Source organism: Vidua chalybeata, chromosome 1 (genome assembly GCF_026979565.1).
Source record: "Vidua chalybeata isolate OUT-0048 chromosome 1, bVidCha1 merged haplotype, whole genome shotgun sequence".
NCBI lineage: Eukaryota > Metazoa > Chordata > Aves > Passeriformes > Viduidae > Vidua > Vidua chalybeata.
Window position 1 is genome coordinate 83,216,699 of NC_071530.1, and position 17,530 is coordinate 83,234,228.

The 17,530-nt window shown below is 35.1% G+C and overlaps 1 protein-coding gene across 1 annotated transcript in view; it reads left to right on the plus strand.

Annotated features, from left to right (window-relative positions):
• The window catches only part of ABCA13 (ATP binding cassette subfamily A member 13), a 166,520-nt gene that overhangs the window by 131,123 nt on the left and 17,867 nt on the right, over positions 1-17,530 (plus strand). Inside the window, exons 49-51 of the mRNA XM_053950805.1 lie at positions 6,710-6,860; positions 14,261-14,395; positions 16,751-16,854. Of these exons, the coding sequence (XP_053806780.1) occupies positions 6,710-6,860; positions 14,261-14,395; positions 16,751-16,854 (390 nt within the window). The remainder of the gene's footprint in view (positions 1-6,709; positions 6,861-14,260; positions 14,396-16,750; positions 16,855-17,530) is intronic.

A 17,530-nucleotide genomic window follows, 5' to 3' on the forward strand; every position in this document is an offset into this window, starting at 1 on the left:
GGTTTAAAAACAAGTTAAAAAATAAAGAAACCAAACAAACACCCCCCAAAAATCCATGCATACAGTTTCCTAATTGATACTGAATTTCAAATGGAGTTGGGAGTGTCTTTTTGAGGCAGGTGCACTGATAGTGACATTGAATATTATTGGACAGCTGTTGCACCTTGGAACAACATGAATTCTAGAAATGGAAGATGGAATTTTTCAAAGGTATGAATTGAAGGTAAAGTAGAATTTTTGAAAGGTAGACTTAAAACATAGTGCAAGGATTTATAGACAAAGAGCCTCACATACCAAAAACCAACTTATATTCAAGGAACTTCTGCTATAGTCTCAAAGAAATTTTAAAAATATGCTTCTGAGAAGTAAGTTCCTTTTTAACAGGACATAAGAGCAGATTCACAACATCTTCAAGTATTTTTAAAGATTTGTTGTCCTCTAGGTTGGTTGTGTGCTGAATGCTTAATACCACAAAAAAAAAAAAAAAAAAAGAGCATATTCTTAAGAGTCTGAGAGAGATCTGTGTTTGTTCTCATAACAAAGCTAATAAAATCCATAGAAAATAAGTATTATGTAAGTTAGTTTTCAGTATCACTGGAATTCATAACTCAGGGTGTCATTAAGTGGGAATATTTGTGAAATACTAAAGCCAGCGTCATCTTTTCTGCAAATTGGTTTTTCCAGGACTTCTTTGGTAGAGAAATGATTCTGAGGGAGGGAAGGCTTCTGATCAGTTTTAATTGTGGTTTTCTCTTTTTGTTACACTACAGATTAAGTAGATATTTAAAATGCATTATGTGCCTGATTACAATTTGTGTGACTGACGCACATTTATAGTATACAAGCTGAGCAGTCTACAAAAAACCTGTTTTTTTTTTAAATTTTAATTTCCCTCTGCATAAAATGTTTTAGGCAACTCATATAACCTTTGCAAGCCCATTCTAGTTGTTACTGTTATGTGATTAAAACAGTCCAGTCATACGAGTAATAGGAATTTATCACCAAGAAAAGCCAATCACGTGAAGATAATGCCTTTCACAGGAGATTTTACTTTTTTATTGTTTTGTGTACCTCATTAATATTGCTGCTATCAGAGACATATCTGTGCAAAAGAAACAGAGAAGTAATTATCTTCTAGAGAGTGTGTCTCCAAATTAGGGATATTTGCTGCCTCAATATTGAAGAGTGACAAAGAAACAAGCAGCACTGAAACAGTTATTTCAGAAGCTTTGGAAACAAAATAGTGATAGCAAAGTTCCAAGAGTACCTTTCATAAAGGGCAGAAATATCAAAAGCAAACCAATAATTATTAGAAAGTAGATTATTTGAATAAGGTTTGTTTACTTGTCTTTAGAAAGTATGGTTTTATAAGACATTAAGAGACTGACAGGGTTTTAAAGTTGTGAAGCTTAAATATGTTTAATAATTAACTGCATAATCTGCTTGACAATTAGAAGAGTTTTTTGTGTTCTCTGTAGCACAGCTGTTGCTCTACAAGAGTAAAAATTGACTAAAATTATCTCATGCTTGGCTCTACTGCCATAACTAATTGCCACCAATGTGGGAGCTGTTTAAATGAAAGGTAGTGTATGAAACTGTAAACATTTTTGTAGTTAGTTTTCCTGTCAAACAGCTTAAAGAAGTAAGGTCTGCATTAAATATGTACAAAGAAAAGCTGACACTTAACAAAGTGGTATAACAAAGTAGAACAAAGTGAGTCTTCATAGTCTTTGAATGTCTGCTGGGCTAATGTATCAGCAAATTCTGTACATCTGTTCCACTTTTTTGTGTTTGTGTGTACTTTGGCCAAGCTTTGTTTTCTTTCCTTTTCTATACTTGTGTTTAACCCCTCTTTAGTGACTCTGTCAAAAACCTCTCTAAAGTGAAGAGAGCTAAACACAGCTTTGAAGAGAAAGTGCCAAAATCCTTTTAAGTGTCATGGTAAAGTCAGTGTAAAATAATGAATAATGTGACTGGTGGTTTGTTTGTATTTTTGATGCCCTCTATTTTGCAATCTTTTCTGCTGTGCTTTGCTGAACAGGGATGACTTTAAATTCATACTTAGAGTGTATTGGGATGCATATGCAAAAAAATAGATAAACCAGGTAACATCTTGTTCATAAGTGGCCCCATCAAGGACTGAAGCATTTGGCACTCTTCCTCATGTAATTAATTTATGTCCCATGAATTTCCATCTTCCTTCTGCTCAGAGATCCTCCATGACAGCAATTCCCCATCCTATTTGAATTGTGTCAGTCATCTCAGCTGTTGGATTACAAAGTCATAGGACCACAGAGCTACTCTTCAAAGAGGGAAAAGTAAAATATTTCTTTATAGCTAGAACTTCAACTCTTTTGATAGGTATGATATTCAGCTTGATAAATAATTAAAATGTAGTTCAAATAGCTTAACTTGAAAGGAAGAGTAAATTTACATAAATATAATGGCTGAAAGGGCTGTTTTTACACTGTATATCAATATAATTAGTCTAATTATAATGAATCTATAGTTACATTAATTATATTTTAACCTTGATTTTTTGTAATGTTAATTGAGCATTAGTATGCACTGAATTGAATGTGCAGTTATGAGTACAATGAAATGTCTAAGTACTTTTGCAATTAATGGAATTTATCTCTCTGTAGAAGCAGATATATGTATATATATATATATGTGTGTGTGTGTGTGGTATTGTAAGTACCATATATATATCGGCTTTTAATTGCATTGAGAAACTGCAGAAAAAGCATATACAAGTGAAAAAAAGTGCATAGTGGAGCCAAAAGTGAAACAATTTTAACAAAACCAGCCATAAGACTGATATCAGGGGTACTAAGTTGTCTCTGGAAACCTGACACTGAGGCTTACCTTTGAATTACAGCCCACAACCACCTATAAGCAATGTTGGTAGTAACCATTGTAAAAAACAAGATCCAAATCTTGTTCTAGCTCTGCAAACTAGATTTGGATCTGGCCTTCTGGAAACTGCAGGTCCTGTTTATACAGGAGAAGGAAACAGGTTTTGTCCAAGATCATATTCACTCATCCCAGTGATTATGTCTCTTTTCAGTGTCAGCAAAGGCTTTCTGACTGGAGTGCTCCATGCCACCCCCATATAACCTGTAATCAGCTTGCAGGGCTTTCTTTAAGCACTCAGAATAAATAGATCAATGTAAAAAGCCTTGCAATGGTAAGTGGAAGAACAACTCTGAATCAAAAGTTTTCTATACTCTGATTTTAGTTTATGATTCCAGTATCTTGAAAGTCTGGCAAGTTTCTTTCCTCAATAGGACAAACCTATGAGATGAACACTGCACAGTGAGGAAAGTCTTATTGAGTCCTGGATATTTTCTCTGGATATCTTGCACCAAAATATCATGATTCTCACCAAAGTACTTAGACAGGGATGGAACAGAAAATCTTCCATGCTTCAAGTACTAGACTCCACTATTTCTCTTAAGGATGCCAAATGTTCTGTTGACCATTTCTAAAGGAGTTCTAGAAATGCAATTCTGCAACTTTAAGACTATATTTAAAATATAAAGATTTCTGGAATTATTCTGGTGGTGTCATTGCTTGCAGCTGTTCACTCTAAAGGAAAACTTAACTAATGAGGGGAAGTATTGACTGAGCATAAGGATGTAGTCTAAAAATGAAGGAGAAAATATGTTCTATATCTTAACTTGATCAGATGATGTAATCAAAATTGCTAACAGAATTTAAAGATAACAAGTACTGTGTGTTATTATAAAGATACAGACAGTTGTGTATTAGTGTAAAAGCTTAGTGCAAAAGTGTTTTTCTCCCCATAGGTTTTAGATGTTACACTAGATTTCATTGTGTCTACTGTACTATGGACAATAATCTGAGAGGGGTTGGAATCCATACTTACATGTTCTTTGTTTATAAAATGAGCTGATTTTTCCTTCTGTATGTCTTGTTTTTAATGTGAATAGTCTAGTGAAAAATGATGGCATCCTGATAATAATAAGGCAGAAAACAAATTACTGTTTTTCTCTAGCTTGAGAATAAAAAGAATCAGCATTTTGCTGAATGCTAATCTATATTTCAGAAAATATTAAAAATATAAAAATATATATTTCAAATTTGATTCTGATAATATGATATTTGTTAAGGAAGAAGAGGATTATAATTAGTTTAATGAATTGAATCAAAATTTTTAAAAAAAGGGAAAAATATTTACATTCTATTATTTGCTGAGAAGTTTTTCTGGTATCAAGCCATTGCTACTTGAAATGTTCATTTAATTTAGACCCATAAAAATGAAATCTGATAGATTAACTGAATTTCAAGGGAAATCAATTTACTAAGATGGGAGCTTGTTTCCTGTTATACAATACCTACTATAATTAGAAAGGATAATGTGTTTTTTTTTCATCTATTTTTTATTTATATTGTTTATACCATCAGAAAAAATTTAGGACCTGATTAAACAAAACTGAATGGAAATGCGCAGAATTTTGATTTAGAAATCTACTCTGTGATGTTGATGAGGGAAGATGAGGCATTAAACTGCACATTAGGAAATATGGCTTTTTTTTTTTTTTTTTTTTTGGTCTTCTGGTTGGATTGTTTTTGTTTTGACAGATACAGAGATGAGGGAGAGAAGTGAGGTGGAAAGGTCTATGAGTTCTTTAGTGAATACAGTAGAATTTCTGAGTTAATGGATAAAGTTGCAAGGTAAGGGACCAAACTGAGTAAGAATACTAAATGATGCATTCTCAATTTGTCCTCACTTTATGAAAGCTAAAAGTCAGTAGATGGGGTAATGTTCACCTAGGACTGGGTGGTTTACATAGGCAGAGCACCAGAGTTCTGTATGTACAATCAGCGCTGAGGACACTTTTTATTTCCTGATGCAAACTGTGTAAGAATGCTCTAATATAGTTCTAGCTAAGGAACATTAGATTCTGTTGTTTATTTGCAGCTGTTCATATTTAACTTTTTGTTCTTCATGGTAGGGGCCCATTGCAGACAAGATGTTTCTATCCAGTTACAGGGTTCATGCTGAGTAAATGTCCCTGAAATTACCCCAGAGTGCAATTTGTTCTCTTCTGATTGAGCTTGGCATATTATCAAAAGCTCAGTCTCTTTTTTCTCAAAAGACAGCAGCTGCACCAAAAGAATACCCTGTGCATGAATCTTCCTAGCAAAACAAACCTCAGACACATCTATGTTCAACAGCATCTAGATAACATTTCACTGTGAATAGTATTTTGCTATGTTAGAATTAATTCAATAAGGAATCTACTGCTTATGTCTGGTTATACAAAAAGATCAGCATTATTCAATCCATATCTTATGGTAAAGATGACTATAGAAAAAGGATTTAATTTGCCATATGTATGGTTGGGAACTAAGACAGTAAAAATTCTGTATTTTCTTCATTGAAAGTGTCCTCTAAGTGGGTATAAATTAATGATGAACACTTCTGTTATCCTCTTCCCCTATCACCCTTCTATATTTTGCTAACTATTTAGAGAGGTGTCTACAGGCAGATAACTTACATAGCACCATCCAAACCAGCCAAAATACCATGATTTTATATCTTTGCCATTAACAGCAAAGAAACATTCTAATTAATACATGGCAAGGTTTGTCATAATCATGTTAATTTATCTTCTGATAGCATTAAAATATATTTTCATGCTGTGGTTCATTATGTAAAATGCAGAATTTTTTTCTCCCCAGACTCCTGAATCTTGCTAACAGGCGATGCATATTTATATTTTCACTAGTGCTAGTATCTGTAGAAACTGCAGTTAATGCATTTACTTTGTGTCTAAATGATTAATCATATATTTAGTTCTTTTAATCAGAAATGTAGAAAACCACTAAGAGGAAAAACATTCTGTTACTCAGAATCTTTTGAAAACTCTTTTCTTTCAAACTTCAGATTTTTTTATTATTAAGTGTCTTCATTTTGATAGGTCTTTCTGTACATGTAAATCAGCATCGTTGAGTGTTGAATTAGATGTTGGAATAAATAGGATAGATTTAGAGTCATTATGGGTAATGAGACACCCTTGCAATCAAGCTTTCTTCTTAGCAATGAGTGTAATTTCAAGTAATGCTGTAGAGCTACAAAGTGAAGGCCAAAGTCTCTTAAATCAGGATAATTTTATACTTTTTCCTGTATTGTCTTTTAAGTTACTAGGCTTTAATGTTTTTTTTTACTCTTGTTGTTTAGAGAATGCATGCATGCGTATGCATGGTCATAGCCACACAAAGAAAACACAGCAAAATTTCCCTCTCTCTCAAGTCCTTCCTCTTCAATATTCAATGTGACTGTTATGAATATAATATTGTAATAGTATAATATCCAATATGAGCACTGTATGGTTTGAAATGTGTCTCCTTAGAGCAGGTACTACCAAAAAGATAAGAGAAGTAAAACTGGTGAGCATTAATTCTCATGGACGTCTCTTCTTCATGTGTTGGTCTGTTGACCTTGACACACACCCTGTCACAACAGTGACATGCTGGTGGCTGTGCTAACTCAAAAGGAACAAAAAGTGTGGTGTGCACTGTGGGTGGTGTTGCACTGAGTAACCACGGCAAAGACACTCAAACTCCTTTATCTGCAGACTTGAGGTTATGTGTGTTTGTCTTGTATCCCAAGTGTGGAACCCAGGGCCATGGGATTTGTTAAACAACATTCAAATATTTTTTCTTTTTCTTTAAACAGGTCAGAAATGGATATACTCTCTGCTAGCTCTGAAGGTATTCTTGTTGGATATTGTCCACAACAAGATGCCCTGGACGAACTTTTATCAGGTTGGGAGCATCTTTATTATTACTGCACACTGCGTGGAATTCCAAAGCAGAATATCCATAAGGTAACTATCCAGAACAGATTTGCAGGGGGAGCTATTGCCTGGCTAGACTGTGGGGTTTATAGAACAATTGTACCCTTTTAACATGAGAAACTATCTAATATTTCATCTTAACAACTTTAGTAATAAGGTTTTTCATTACCACAATTTTATTTAAATAATGTGGATTTTTTCTGTCTGTTATGCCAGTTCAAAACACAATAACATCACTGCAGATAGTAAAATAACATTATTGCAAATGAAATCTCGGGCACAAAACCCCTAAAAGAAATTAAATTTATGAATGGTTCAATGCCTTCACTATCACACATCAAGAACTGTGAGAGAGCACCACGCTTTGAATCTTGTACCTCTGAAAAACTCTTTTCTTCTGAGATACATTTTAACTTTGAAGGAACTAAAAATTGTATGATTCTGTATAAATAAATGAAATACCTGTGCTGTGCTAGGAGCTGTGATAGGAGCTGTCAGAACTCTGCTCTCTTAAACTTCACAAATGCTCCAGCTGCCACACAAAGCTTGGGTTGTCCAGGGAGAGCAGCATAGAAGCTGACAATCAGCACAAAAGTTGACAATGTCTGGGAATATCACTGGGAGCTCTTGGATTTACAGATACAGGTGTAGCTGTGCTGATCAGCTGACTGAACTTTTTTCTGTAATGAGGTAACCAGTAAGCAGATACCAGAAATTAAGTACAAAATGGATACAGATATGGGGTTTTTTTCTGTATCAGCTGATGGAAGTTTACAATATGACCAGACTTGAGCTGCTCAGTCCTTTCTGCTTAATTGCATCTCTATTAAGATGAGAAAATTATACTGTGATATGAAATTGGTATCTGTCAATTCCTGCTGTATGGATTCGTCCCAAATAGTAGCTATTGCTCTAGCACTGCCCTTGTAACATCAAGAATACTGCCTGTTGTTTTCCTTTCATTTTTCCAGAAGCAAAACTGCATGAACTGAAATAGCTTTTTTTTTTTTTTCTTTTCTCTACTACCCAGCACTTTTCTGGCTCAGGGTCTATTAAGTTTAAGTATTTAGGTTGCCTCAGGGTCTATTAAGTGGTTTGCAACCAGTTCTTTGACTGTATGTGAGAGGGCTGCTTTCTGGTTCTCTGCAGCCTGTTTTCTTTTTCCTCAGCAGAAAGGTGCTATTTCAGAAAAAAATATGATTCCTGTAGGGGACATTGAGTATTCATCAGGACAGGCAATATTTTGAATTTTTACTGTTTCAAGCTGATAATTTGGGTATTTCTGGATGAAAGCTTGGGGAAAATAAATTATTCTTGCATGTGTTTGCCCCTTGTCTTGGGCAGTATCCATTGTCCAGGACAAAGCCTGGACTTTTACATGTTTTAACAATATGTTACTTGCAGACTGCTCAGAAATTATCATACAGTCTTTTGTTTGATTGTTTACCCTTCATAATCTATTTGTGTTAATTTTTGCTTCAGACTACTAGCAGAGTATTGAAAGCTTGCATATATTTCCATCGATCTAAAAGAAATATATTAAGGGATGGCTGTTATTGCACTAAAGCCCTCAACTATAATTAATTACCTGTTTTCTCCATGAAGTGTCAGTTCCTCCATAGCAGTTAGGGAAGAGTTCCTCAAGTGGTATGTTACATCACATGCACGTCCCTCTTCAAATGGATGAAAATCATTCATTTAGATATATGAGTTATGTTACTGTGTGCACTGAGAGAAGACAAATATTAACCTTCCTGGACCTCAGATGATCTAGGTATAGGCTTAGACTATTCTTTATAGTCAGCCTTCTGCGCCTTAGTATCACATCTGTGAAAGAAAGATCATTCCTCTTTTCAGTTGTCTTAATTTTTTGTCTGCATGGATTGCAGAGCAGACTTTGTTGCCATATGCTTGCGATCAAGGCATCAAAGCGCCCCTGCAAATAATACTTAGCTGCTCTGGTTTTCCTCCACCAAAAACCAAAATGCAGTTATCTCAGAGGAAAACAAATGTTTTTGTCAATGGGCCCTCCTGACTGTGTGGCATGGCTGTCAAGCGCTCAACAGCTGCTGTGCTTCAACTCAGAAATGGCTGGTGCCTGGAGAAAGTGAGCATTTTAGCTGCCTATAAAGAAAATAAGGCTTTGGAATGCTTTAGAGGCAGCTGTATGGAAACGTAAGCTGTTATTTTCTCATCATTCCCTCCTGCCTATGATACAGCACTCCAAGCCTGCCTCTGAATATTTACCAGTGACTAATAACACTAATATGCACAGACACATATGTTCTAGAGAATACATTGGTTTGATAAGGAAAGAAATATACATTCACTTTGGTTCTTAAGAAATAGGCAAGCGTACAGGTGACTCACAGGTTGTATTGCTGCTGAAGTTTTCTATTGAAGCACTAACTTCAAGGACCAAATCCTTTGCTAGACAAATTTATCAGCAGCAGGAGTTAAGTGCCTGACATAAAGTTGAGTGCACTTAATGTTCCAAAACAGTAATTAAATGGATGGGAAAGGAGAAGAAAAATGGGTCATTTACTGTCAGTGTTAAGCTTCACATGTAATGTGAAGTTTTTTAATATTTCACAAATCTGCACTGAAATTTTCTTTTTGTTAAAAATTGGAAAAAAATAGCCTAAAAAATATTTTAGGCTATTTAGAAGGATATTGATTAAGCACAGTACTTTTAATTTTTATTTCTTTAATATATCAACTTCTTAGATCTCAATTTGTTCCAAAATACAGCAATCAGCTTGTTAAAAAATTAAAATTACTAACACAATATCAAATCTCTCATTAGCATTAAAACTTCTGTTGCAAATCTCAAAAGAAGTTTTATCAGGTCTTCTGAGGTAACTTTTTGGTATGCTTTCTTTTTCATTAACTCTCCAGGAAGATATTGCTCTGGTTCTAGAATCTCAATTTCCTTACATGTTATATTCTATATTCTATATAGAATATATATATATATATATATATTCTATAGGTGCTGGAAATGGGAATCTGTAAATTCCTGTATTCTTTGTAGGCTTACATTTTTTTGGACACCAAATAAAATTACTGTGTATAGTTTTATGAGATTTTAGGTTAAAAAATTGTTCCCCAGAAACTTGACCATGGCACTTTCCAAATGTAAAAATCTAACAATTCTCAGTTTACTTGAAAACCAAATAAATACTGTTTTGTGTGGAATTATTGAATTATTGCTATTTAGGGTGTTCAAACTACACTGTATCCACTTATTCAGAACCTGACACTTTGAATTACTGCTTTGGACATATAAAGTTATTTTCCAGATGACTCTAGAATTCAAGCCATGTTTATTATCATTTATACTGGGTATGATACACATTTTCAGTATTGGGTCAGATTTGCTTTACGAGGATTTGTTTAAATAAATAGCAAGAAGTTATGTTTTTTATTTATTGTGTAAGAAATGATGAAAACTAATACACTGATGGATACAGCCTTTCAAGTCAGGATAGACACACCATGATGTTTCTAGTTTTTCAATAGATTGATTCTAGTCTTTCAATAGATTGGTAACTCCAAGTTTTTCTGGAAGACACACAGATTGAAAGTCCTTAGCACCACACTGAATTTTTTTACTTGACTATTAGAGGTAATTTTTAAAGGGAGTGGAAACCCATAGGCATCACTGGTTACACAATTACTGCTTTTCAGTGGAATGCATGTACCTCTTAGTTCCCTAGTGGATGGAGGAGACCATGCCTGTTTTGAGCTTTACTTCCACAGATATTGGCATGTGTGCAAAAAGTTATCTTATTGCCTCTTCTGGAATGAATATTGTCTTTAGAAACTTCACAAAGTATTGGGGGATTTTGTTTAGATGCTACAGATTGAAGGGCTCATTCCAGTGCCTGTCCTAAAGCTAGGTGGACTAGCCCAAATTAATTCTGGGGAACATCTTTTGCTAAATATATTAGAATTGATGAGAAAAAAAGTAAATAGTTTTAAGAAATATTTGAAAATAGGGAAATAACTAGCTGATAGATGTGAAGTCTGTTATAAATTTCACTGCTGGTGTGAGGAGGAAGGAAAGGAAAAGTTTAAATACATTATTACAGCTATGAATAGACATTAAATATTTTCATGGTTCAAATGTGCTCACAATGTATATATTTGCATATAACTGCATATTTTGATTTGGCTTCAGTGTTATCAACTTGCTAAATAAATTGAAGTATTTCCTCACTCTTTGCTGCTGAAGGTCAATGAAACATTATTCAAATAGAGCATCATGGTGAATATGGCAAGGAGGGAGAGAAGGTGCTTGTGAATATCTCACATTCACTACAGGAAGGAAATAATTAGAACTGTAATTCTCTGGCATAATTGTGTGTATCTGTATCTGAAGATTGATCACATGCTCAATTCTGACTTTCATTTAAAGTAGTTTAAGAGGGATTTTTGTATTTATTTTACAATGTACTATGATGAAAACCACTGGCTATGCAGAAAAATAAACTTATAATGGCTCCTCTACAGTATAGCTAATATGTAATTTCTAATGTCTTTCAAACTACTGTTTTGTTTTTGCTTAGGTATTATTGATGAAGCTGAAAAATTTCTGGAAATCTTATAATATGCATTAAAGAAAAAAGTCTTGAGGTCATCTCTTGAAAGAAGATTGAGCTCTATCTTCTTATATTTAGTTATATTTGAAACATAGTCTGCAGTGCTCTTTTGAAATATAAGATCTGAGGGGGGTAGCAGGAATAGAAGACTTTTTTTTAGGTGAAACTGGGAAATATTTAGGAATAAGAAAGTTGGCCCTTCCTTCTGCCTTTTTGTTGCTGATATGATTCAGTTCTAGATCCATTATAATTTGATATGTTTTGCACCAAAGAAGCATATCTAGGTATCAGGTCAGATTGTGCTGTGCAAGGTTTATCTTGGAAGATCTCCACATTTAAAGCAACAGCAAAGTGGGCACTATAAAATGATTCCCACCCCTCTCCTTTTACCTATTTAGCTTTTCAACCTTGTCTTGAAGAATTTCTATAGCAGGATGCTTGCCAGGCTTTATCTCTTTGTAAGAAACAGGAGATTGTGGAGTCATGGTGAATTCTTGAGCACACACCAGAGAGGAGAATTCAATGTGAGGAATTACAAATCTTGCAAAGTCAGTTCTTTTTAATGTTGCTCCCTACAAAGAGCTTTATGTTCATACCTGTCATGACTGAGTCTCCTTGGGGGCTACAGACTACAAGAAGACCCTTCCAACTTGAATAGTTACTTTCTTCTCTCTCTGGCACTATTCCTTGACCTTCTAAATTCTTCCCCATGCAATATTCATTGTCTCTTTTTAAAAAAAGACATTTTGCTGACTTTAGATGACACTTCAAAGCAGTCTTAGAAGGCATGGTTATAGTCATAGCTAAAGGATAGTTCTGACTATATTTTAGCTCTCTGAAATGTGGGTCCTCTCTTGATTATTTTTTAATAGCACTTGAAGCTCATTGTAGTTTAAAACATATATTTGGTGTAAACATGGGATTGCATATTTTTTCACTTTCTGGTCTTAAATTCTTAGGAGATTTTCTGTGTAATTGTGTGACTGTTGGTGAAATGTAGGTGGATCATCCTTTAGGCACTAACATTCATGCATTCCCAGTGGTAGCAGTCAAGTCAGGATAAGGTGTCCACCACATGCTTTAGAGGACAAAACAAAGTGTTGTGTTCTGCTTTGGTGTATAATGAAACCTATACTTGGAAGTGAAAAAAAAAAAAAAACACATAACAAAACAAAGCTCAGCTATCTTATCTTAGAATATAGCTTAGGTGATTAACCATTTTTAAAGCCACAGCTATAACCTCTAATTGGAAGTAAATTACTGTGAATTACCTTTGATACAGCAGAAGCCTTGAACTTTTCAATATAATATTACCTGTGGCTGGTTTTACAGTTGTTATGACTTTTTTTTAAGAAGCAAACCTCTCTGCATCTAATGTAGACAGAGCAATACTTTTGAAATGTAGCTTTTGTGTGAGACCATGCACTGCTGTCAGATTATACATCCAGGTACCCCAAACACAGTGACTATGGATACCAGTCCAAAGATCATCACAAGAATATTGTAAATTCTCACCGCTGCAGCATTGTTCCTTCTTACAGAAAACTTGCTCTCAGAGATGTCTCTTATAAGTATCACTTGAAAAATCTTGCTAAAAGGGTCATGAATATGTTCACCATTTCCAATGGTGTTTGCATAAAAATCTTCTATAGAAAGTATTATGCTTGTGGCAGTTGGTTTATGATGGATAGTGAATATTAGTTCACTATTGTTTATTGAATTTTTTTTCAACTGGAATTTTGAGTTAAGTGGAGACTGTCCATCTGATATGATTAAGCTTTCAAGTCCCTCCTTGGTTTTTCTGAAGGTAATGTAGAAGAAGCAAAGAGAATGAACCATACTGCTGGGAATGCTCTGGCAGTTAATGTTGGGCAATAAGAGCACCATGCAATTCTTTGTTTTCCAAGAATCTTCCAGCTGTCCTACATACAGGTAGAAAGCACACTTGCTGTGTTATAAAGCTGATCACTCCTTGATGACACAACCCCCCAGCAGTCTATGCCAAACACCTGCTGCTTTGCAGGGTGCATTTGGCAGCAGCAAGCAGAAAAGTTGCTGCTGTGTCCCTCATGGTTTTGAGCTATATCTCCTTGGACAGTCTAGCAGTAGTAGCTGATATAGATGGATGAAGATTATTGCTACATTTCATATTCTCTAGCATCAGTATTTTAGGGAGCCCTATATGTCAGATTGTCTCTGACAAGGTAAAGAAAAAGGCCATAGGGGACAGCCTGAGTGTTGTCTCCAGCTGTGCTCACATGCCTTCCCAGCTTGCTCGGATCATAAATTCTTGTTAGAGCAATTAAAACAATCCAGCTAGGATCAGCTTACCCCTCTCAGTTATTAAAAAATTATATTAATTTAATCCTGTTACATTTTGTCTAAAAGAAGCTCTAAATCCACAACTGTGACTTGGTTTTCTGACATTTTCTCTTTTTTTGTAGCTGATGAAGAATTTTTCACTTGAATTTTCAGTTACTCAGGTATTTGATCAAATAAATAGTGGAGAATAAGTTGAAATGAGAGACATTTTAGATCATTGACCCATGATCTAAAATACAAACCAAATACAAATGGCTGTGCTGAGCAGTGACAAAGCCAGACTTCTACATGAGAAAATCCTTATTTTTGAAGAATGAAGGGACCCCAGAGCAGATTTTTCTCTGTGTTTAAGATTCAAAATAATAATTTGCAGCAAGTGTGAGTAAATAAGGAAACAACATGTACATTTTCTTAACATACATGAACAGAATGTTCTTTCAATCTATGCACAAATGCTATCTAACCTGGCTCGTCTTTGTTTGCCTTCAAATTTGCAAACCACAGGTTGCAGAGGACCTTGTTAACCGCTTACACCTCAACGCCCATGCTGACAAACTGGTGAGAACATACAGTGCTGGCACAAAGAGGAAGCTCTCTACTGCTGTGGCTTTAGTTGGTAAACCCCAAATACTTTTACTGGTGAGTAAAAGTAATATTGTGCTTATGAAAAATGGGCTACATTTAATTTTGTTCTTGTGTATGTCGCTCTAAAGAAAATCAGGTAGTTTCCTGATCAGTCAGGGAGTAATTGATGCACAGATGTACAACTGTCTTCTTTGTTCTATATGAATGGCTTTAATTTTATTCTCCAGTGCTCACAAAAATAGAAAGTTAAATTGTTTTTCTTTTCCTATTTTTTTCTTCCTTGGAGCAGTTGGGTGAGCAGAAAAAAAAACAACCTTCAACACAAATACAATTGTGGTATTCCATGGTCCAAATATGTATTTAATTGACCCATGTTCTTTCAGGATACTCCTAATTCTTACTAGGTTATATTTACTTCATTAATCTGGGTAGTTCTCATATTTTGCTGCATTCACAAGTCATCCAATCAAGCAATACTTATGAATTATATTAATTTGAATTTCTTATCTCAGGTTGTTTTGGTTCTTGCATACTACTGCCCATTTAGGCCTGACACTGGCCACTCCAGTGTAAACAATGAAGATCAGGGAGACAAAGCTTTGAGAACTGCATCATTACAACACTACATTTTCTTTCATACCATTGCCCATTGTTTCACTACAGAATATTGAACCTCGCTTTCTTAAAACTTGGCTGGGAAAACTAAACCAGTGCAATAAACCTTTCAAAATGGTCAAGGGTAGGAAAGCTGCTCCTCAGAGTTGAGGGGGATACCTGGGCTTCCAGGAAAAGATCACAGGTAAACCAGAACCAGATAAATAGATATTCTCTAGGGTTTGTGTTTCAGAAGATTAGACACATTTTGCTGCTTCTAGCTGCCTACCATTGCCTCACTTCTAAGAGAAGATATTTTATTTGCATTTTATGCTTTAACTGACCCTGGTTCAGTTAGTAAAAGGAGGAGATTATCTTAAATCTGTTTTGTCCTGATCTTAGGAAATGCTCCAACTGGTTTTGAATGCCTTTATGACAGTGTACTACTGCAATACTGCAAGTATCCATTTCAGCCTACTTCTTGCTGCAGGGCACAGACTGTTGCATTAGAATGAAAAGAGGCAAGAAAGATATCTAAACATGTCAAATTCTTTAAAACATTTGCTGGCTTTAGAAAGTTAAAGGAGTTTTTCAGTATTTTATAAGGAGTTTTTTTTATTATTATTTTGTCTTAAAGCAAAGACAGCAATATAAACTACTGAATCTGCTTTCAAATTGCATGCAGGATCATAGCTATTAATTTGAGCAACATTGTGGGTTACTTTATGTTTATTGCTTTTTATGTTTTCTTTGTTAGCAATCTACTGATAATGGGAGATTGAACTAAATTTTTTAACCTCTGACTTTGGTAGTGAAGCACTAAAATTGGCTGCAAACTGGATGTTTTGTTTGCTTTGTTTCTTGAAAACTGCTTCCAGGTTTCAGCTGGGATTCCTTGCTGAAAATACTCTGGCCAAAGCCACACTTGTCTAACAGGTGCTGACACTCCCCATGGAATTCCACTGGATAAAAAGCAACACTACACTAATTTTGTAGTGACAGAGACTGGATTTGTCAATCAAATATCATTCCTTTGTTTCCAGGAGTGGATGAAGTAAAGAATTTGATTTAGGGAGGAAAGGAGGAATAGATAAGAAGGGGAAATGTAGGTTTTGTAGCAGCGCGTCTTTCTCCATGAGAGCCATCCAAGTGGGAAATGGATTTGCCGGTTGGTTTGCACTGAGTTAATGTTATTTAATCCTGTGAATTCTTTCCTTTGTGGGTGAAAATTCCTCTTAAAAGGGCTATGGGAGTAACTGGTGTAGGATGCCAAATCAAAACCATCTTATCAAACACCTGGATATGGGATGGGCAGTGTAGGCATCTGGGAACTGTAGGACTTCTCCAGTTGTTTGTGCTCCTGGCAGATGTGTATGCAGATCAGAAACAGTCACCAAACCCTTCCAGAAAGTGAGAAAAATTGCTTGCAAGTCTCTCTTATAAAAACGAGTATATGTATATAATGAAACAGATATAATATAATACATACTTATAACTATACATATATGGTATATTAAAATTTTATACATGATAAGCATTTATAAATACACATAGATTATATTTAAATATTATATTTCTTTACTAAAATGTATATATACTTCTTTACTAAAATGTGCCTTCCATAAATTTAGACATTAAACTGTATGTGTTAAAGCAAAACATTGATCAGGGTGTCAGTTAAGTGGCCCTCTGAAAATGTGACATTTAAAGATAAAAATGTATGATTTTATTGTGAATTATATTAATTTTTCATGCTGGGCAGAACCTGTGGTATGCTTTTTCCATGCTGCTGTGTCATTTTCATTTTTCCTGTAGGATGAGCCCAGCTCTGGGATGGATCCCTGCTCTAAACGCTACCTTTGGAAAGCTATCCTGAAGGAAGTGCAGGATGGCTGTGCAGCTGTGCTGACATCCCACAGGTAAGACCCTTATCCCAGCAGCCGGCATATTCCTGTGCTGTAGAGGACTGTATTCTGAAGACATGCTCACTCTGTTGTGAAACACAGATTAAGTCTTGAAATTTTATGGTAATTCCTTCCTATTCATGAAGGAAGGCATTAAAAGCCCAACTATTTTTCATATTTAATTTTTGAAGAATAGAGTGTTGCTCAAGGAGCTGGAGGCACAGCAGAGATGATGTAATTGATTCTTCTTTTCCCATGCTCATTTTACTCAGTGTTGTAGTATCTCCTCTTACTTGGAGATACTTTTTTGTATCTGGATACCTTAAAAATCCTTAGAAAGGGAGGAATGAGTGAAAAACCTTCTGATTTTATTATGTTTTGCTTTGCATCAGTGTCTGAAGAGAGTAAGCCATGGCATCCTGAAGATGGATGCATCATCTATTCTCTTATGCGTTACTGGAAATGGTAGGAGAGACCCCATCCTCTTACAAGGGTCCATCTACATTAAATGCCTTGTCAGTTCTCTGCCATGATCACTGGTATAGTGGTTTAATGGAGGAAACATCAACACTGTTTCGTAACATCTATAGTGAAATGAAATAAATGAAATGTCCCCTTAGGTTATATCTATATGGTATGTATAATTATATGTAAAATTTCTTTAAATGAGGGAGATAGCATGAAAACGTGT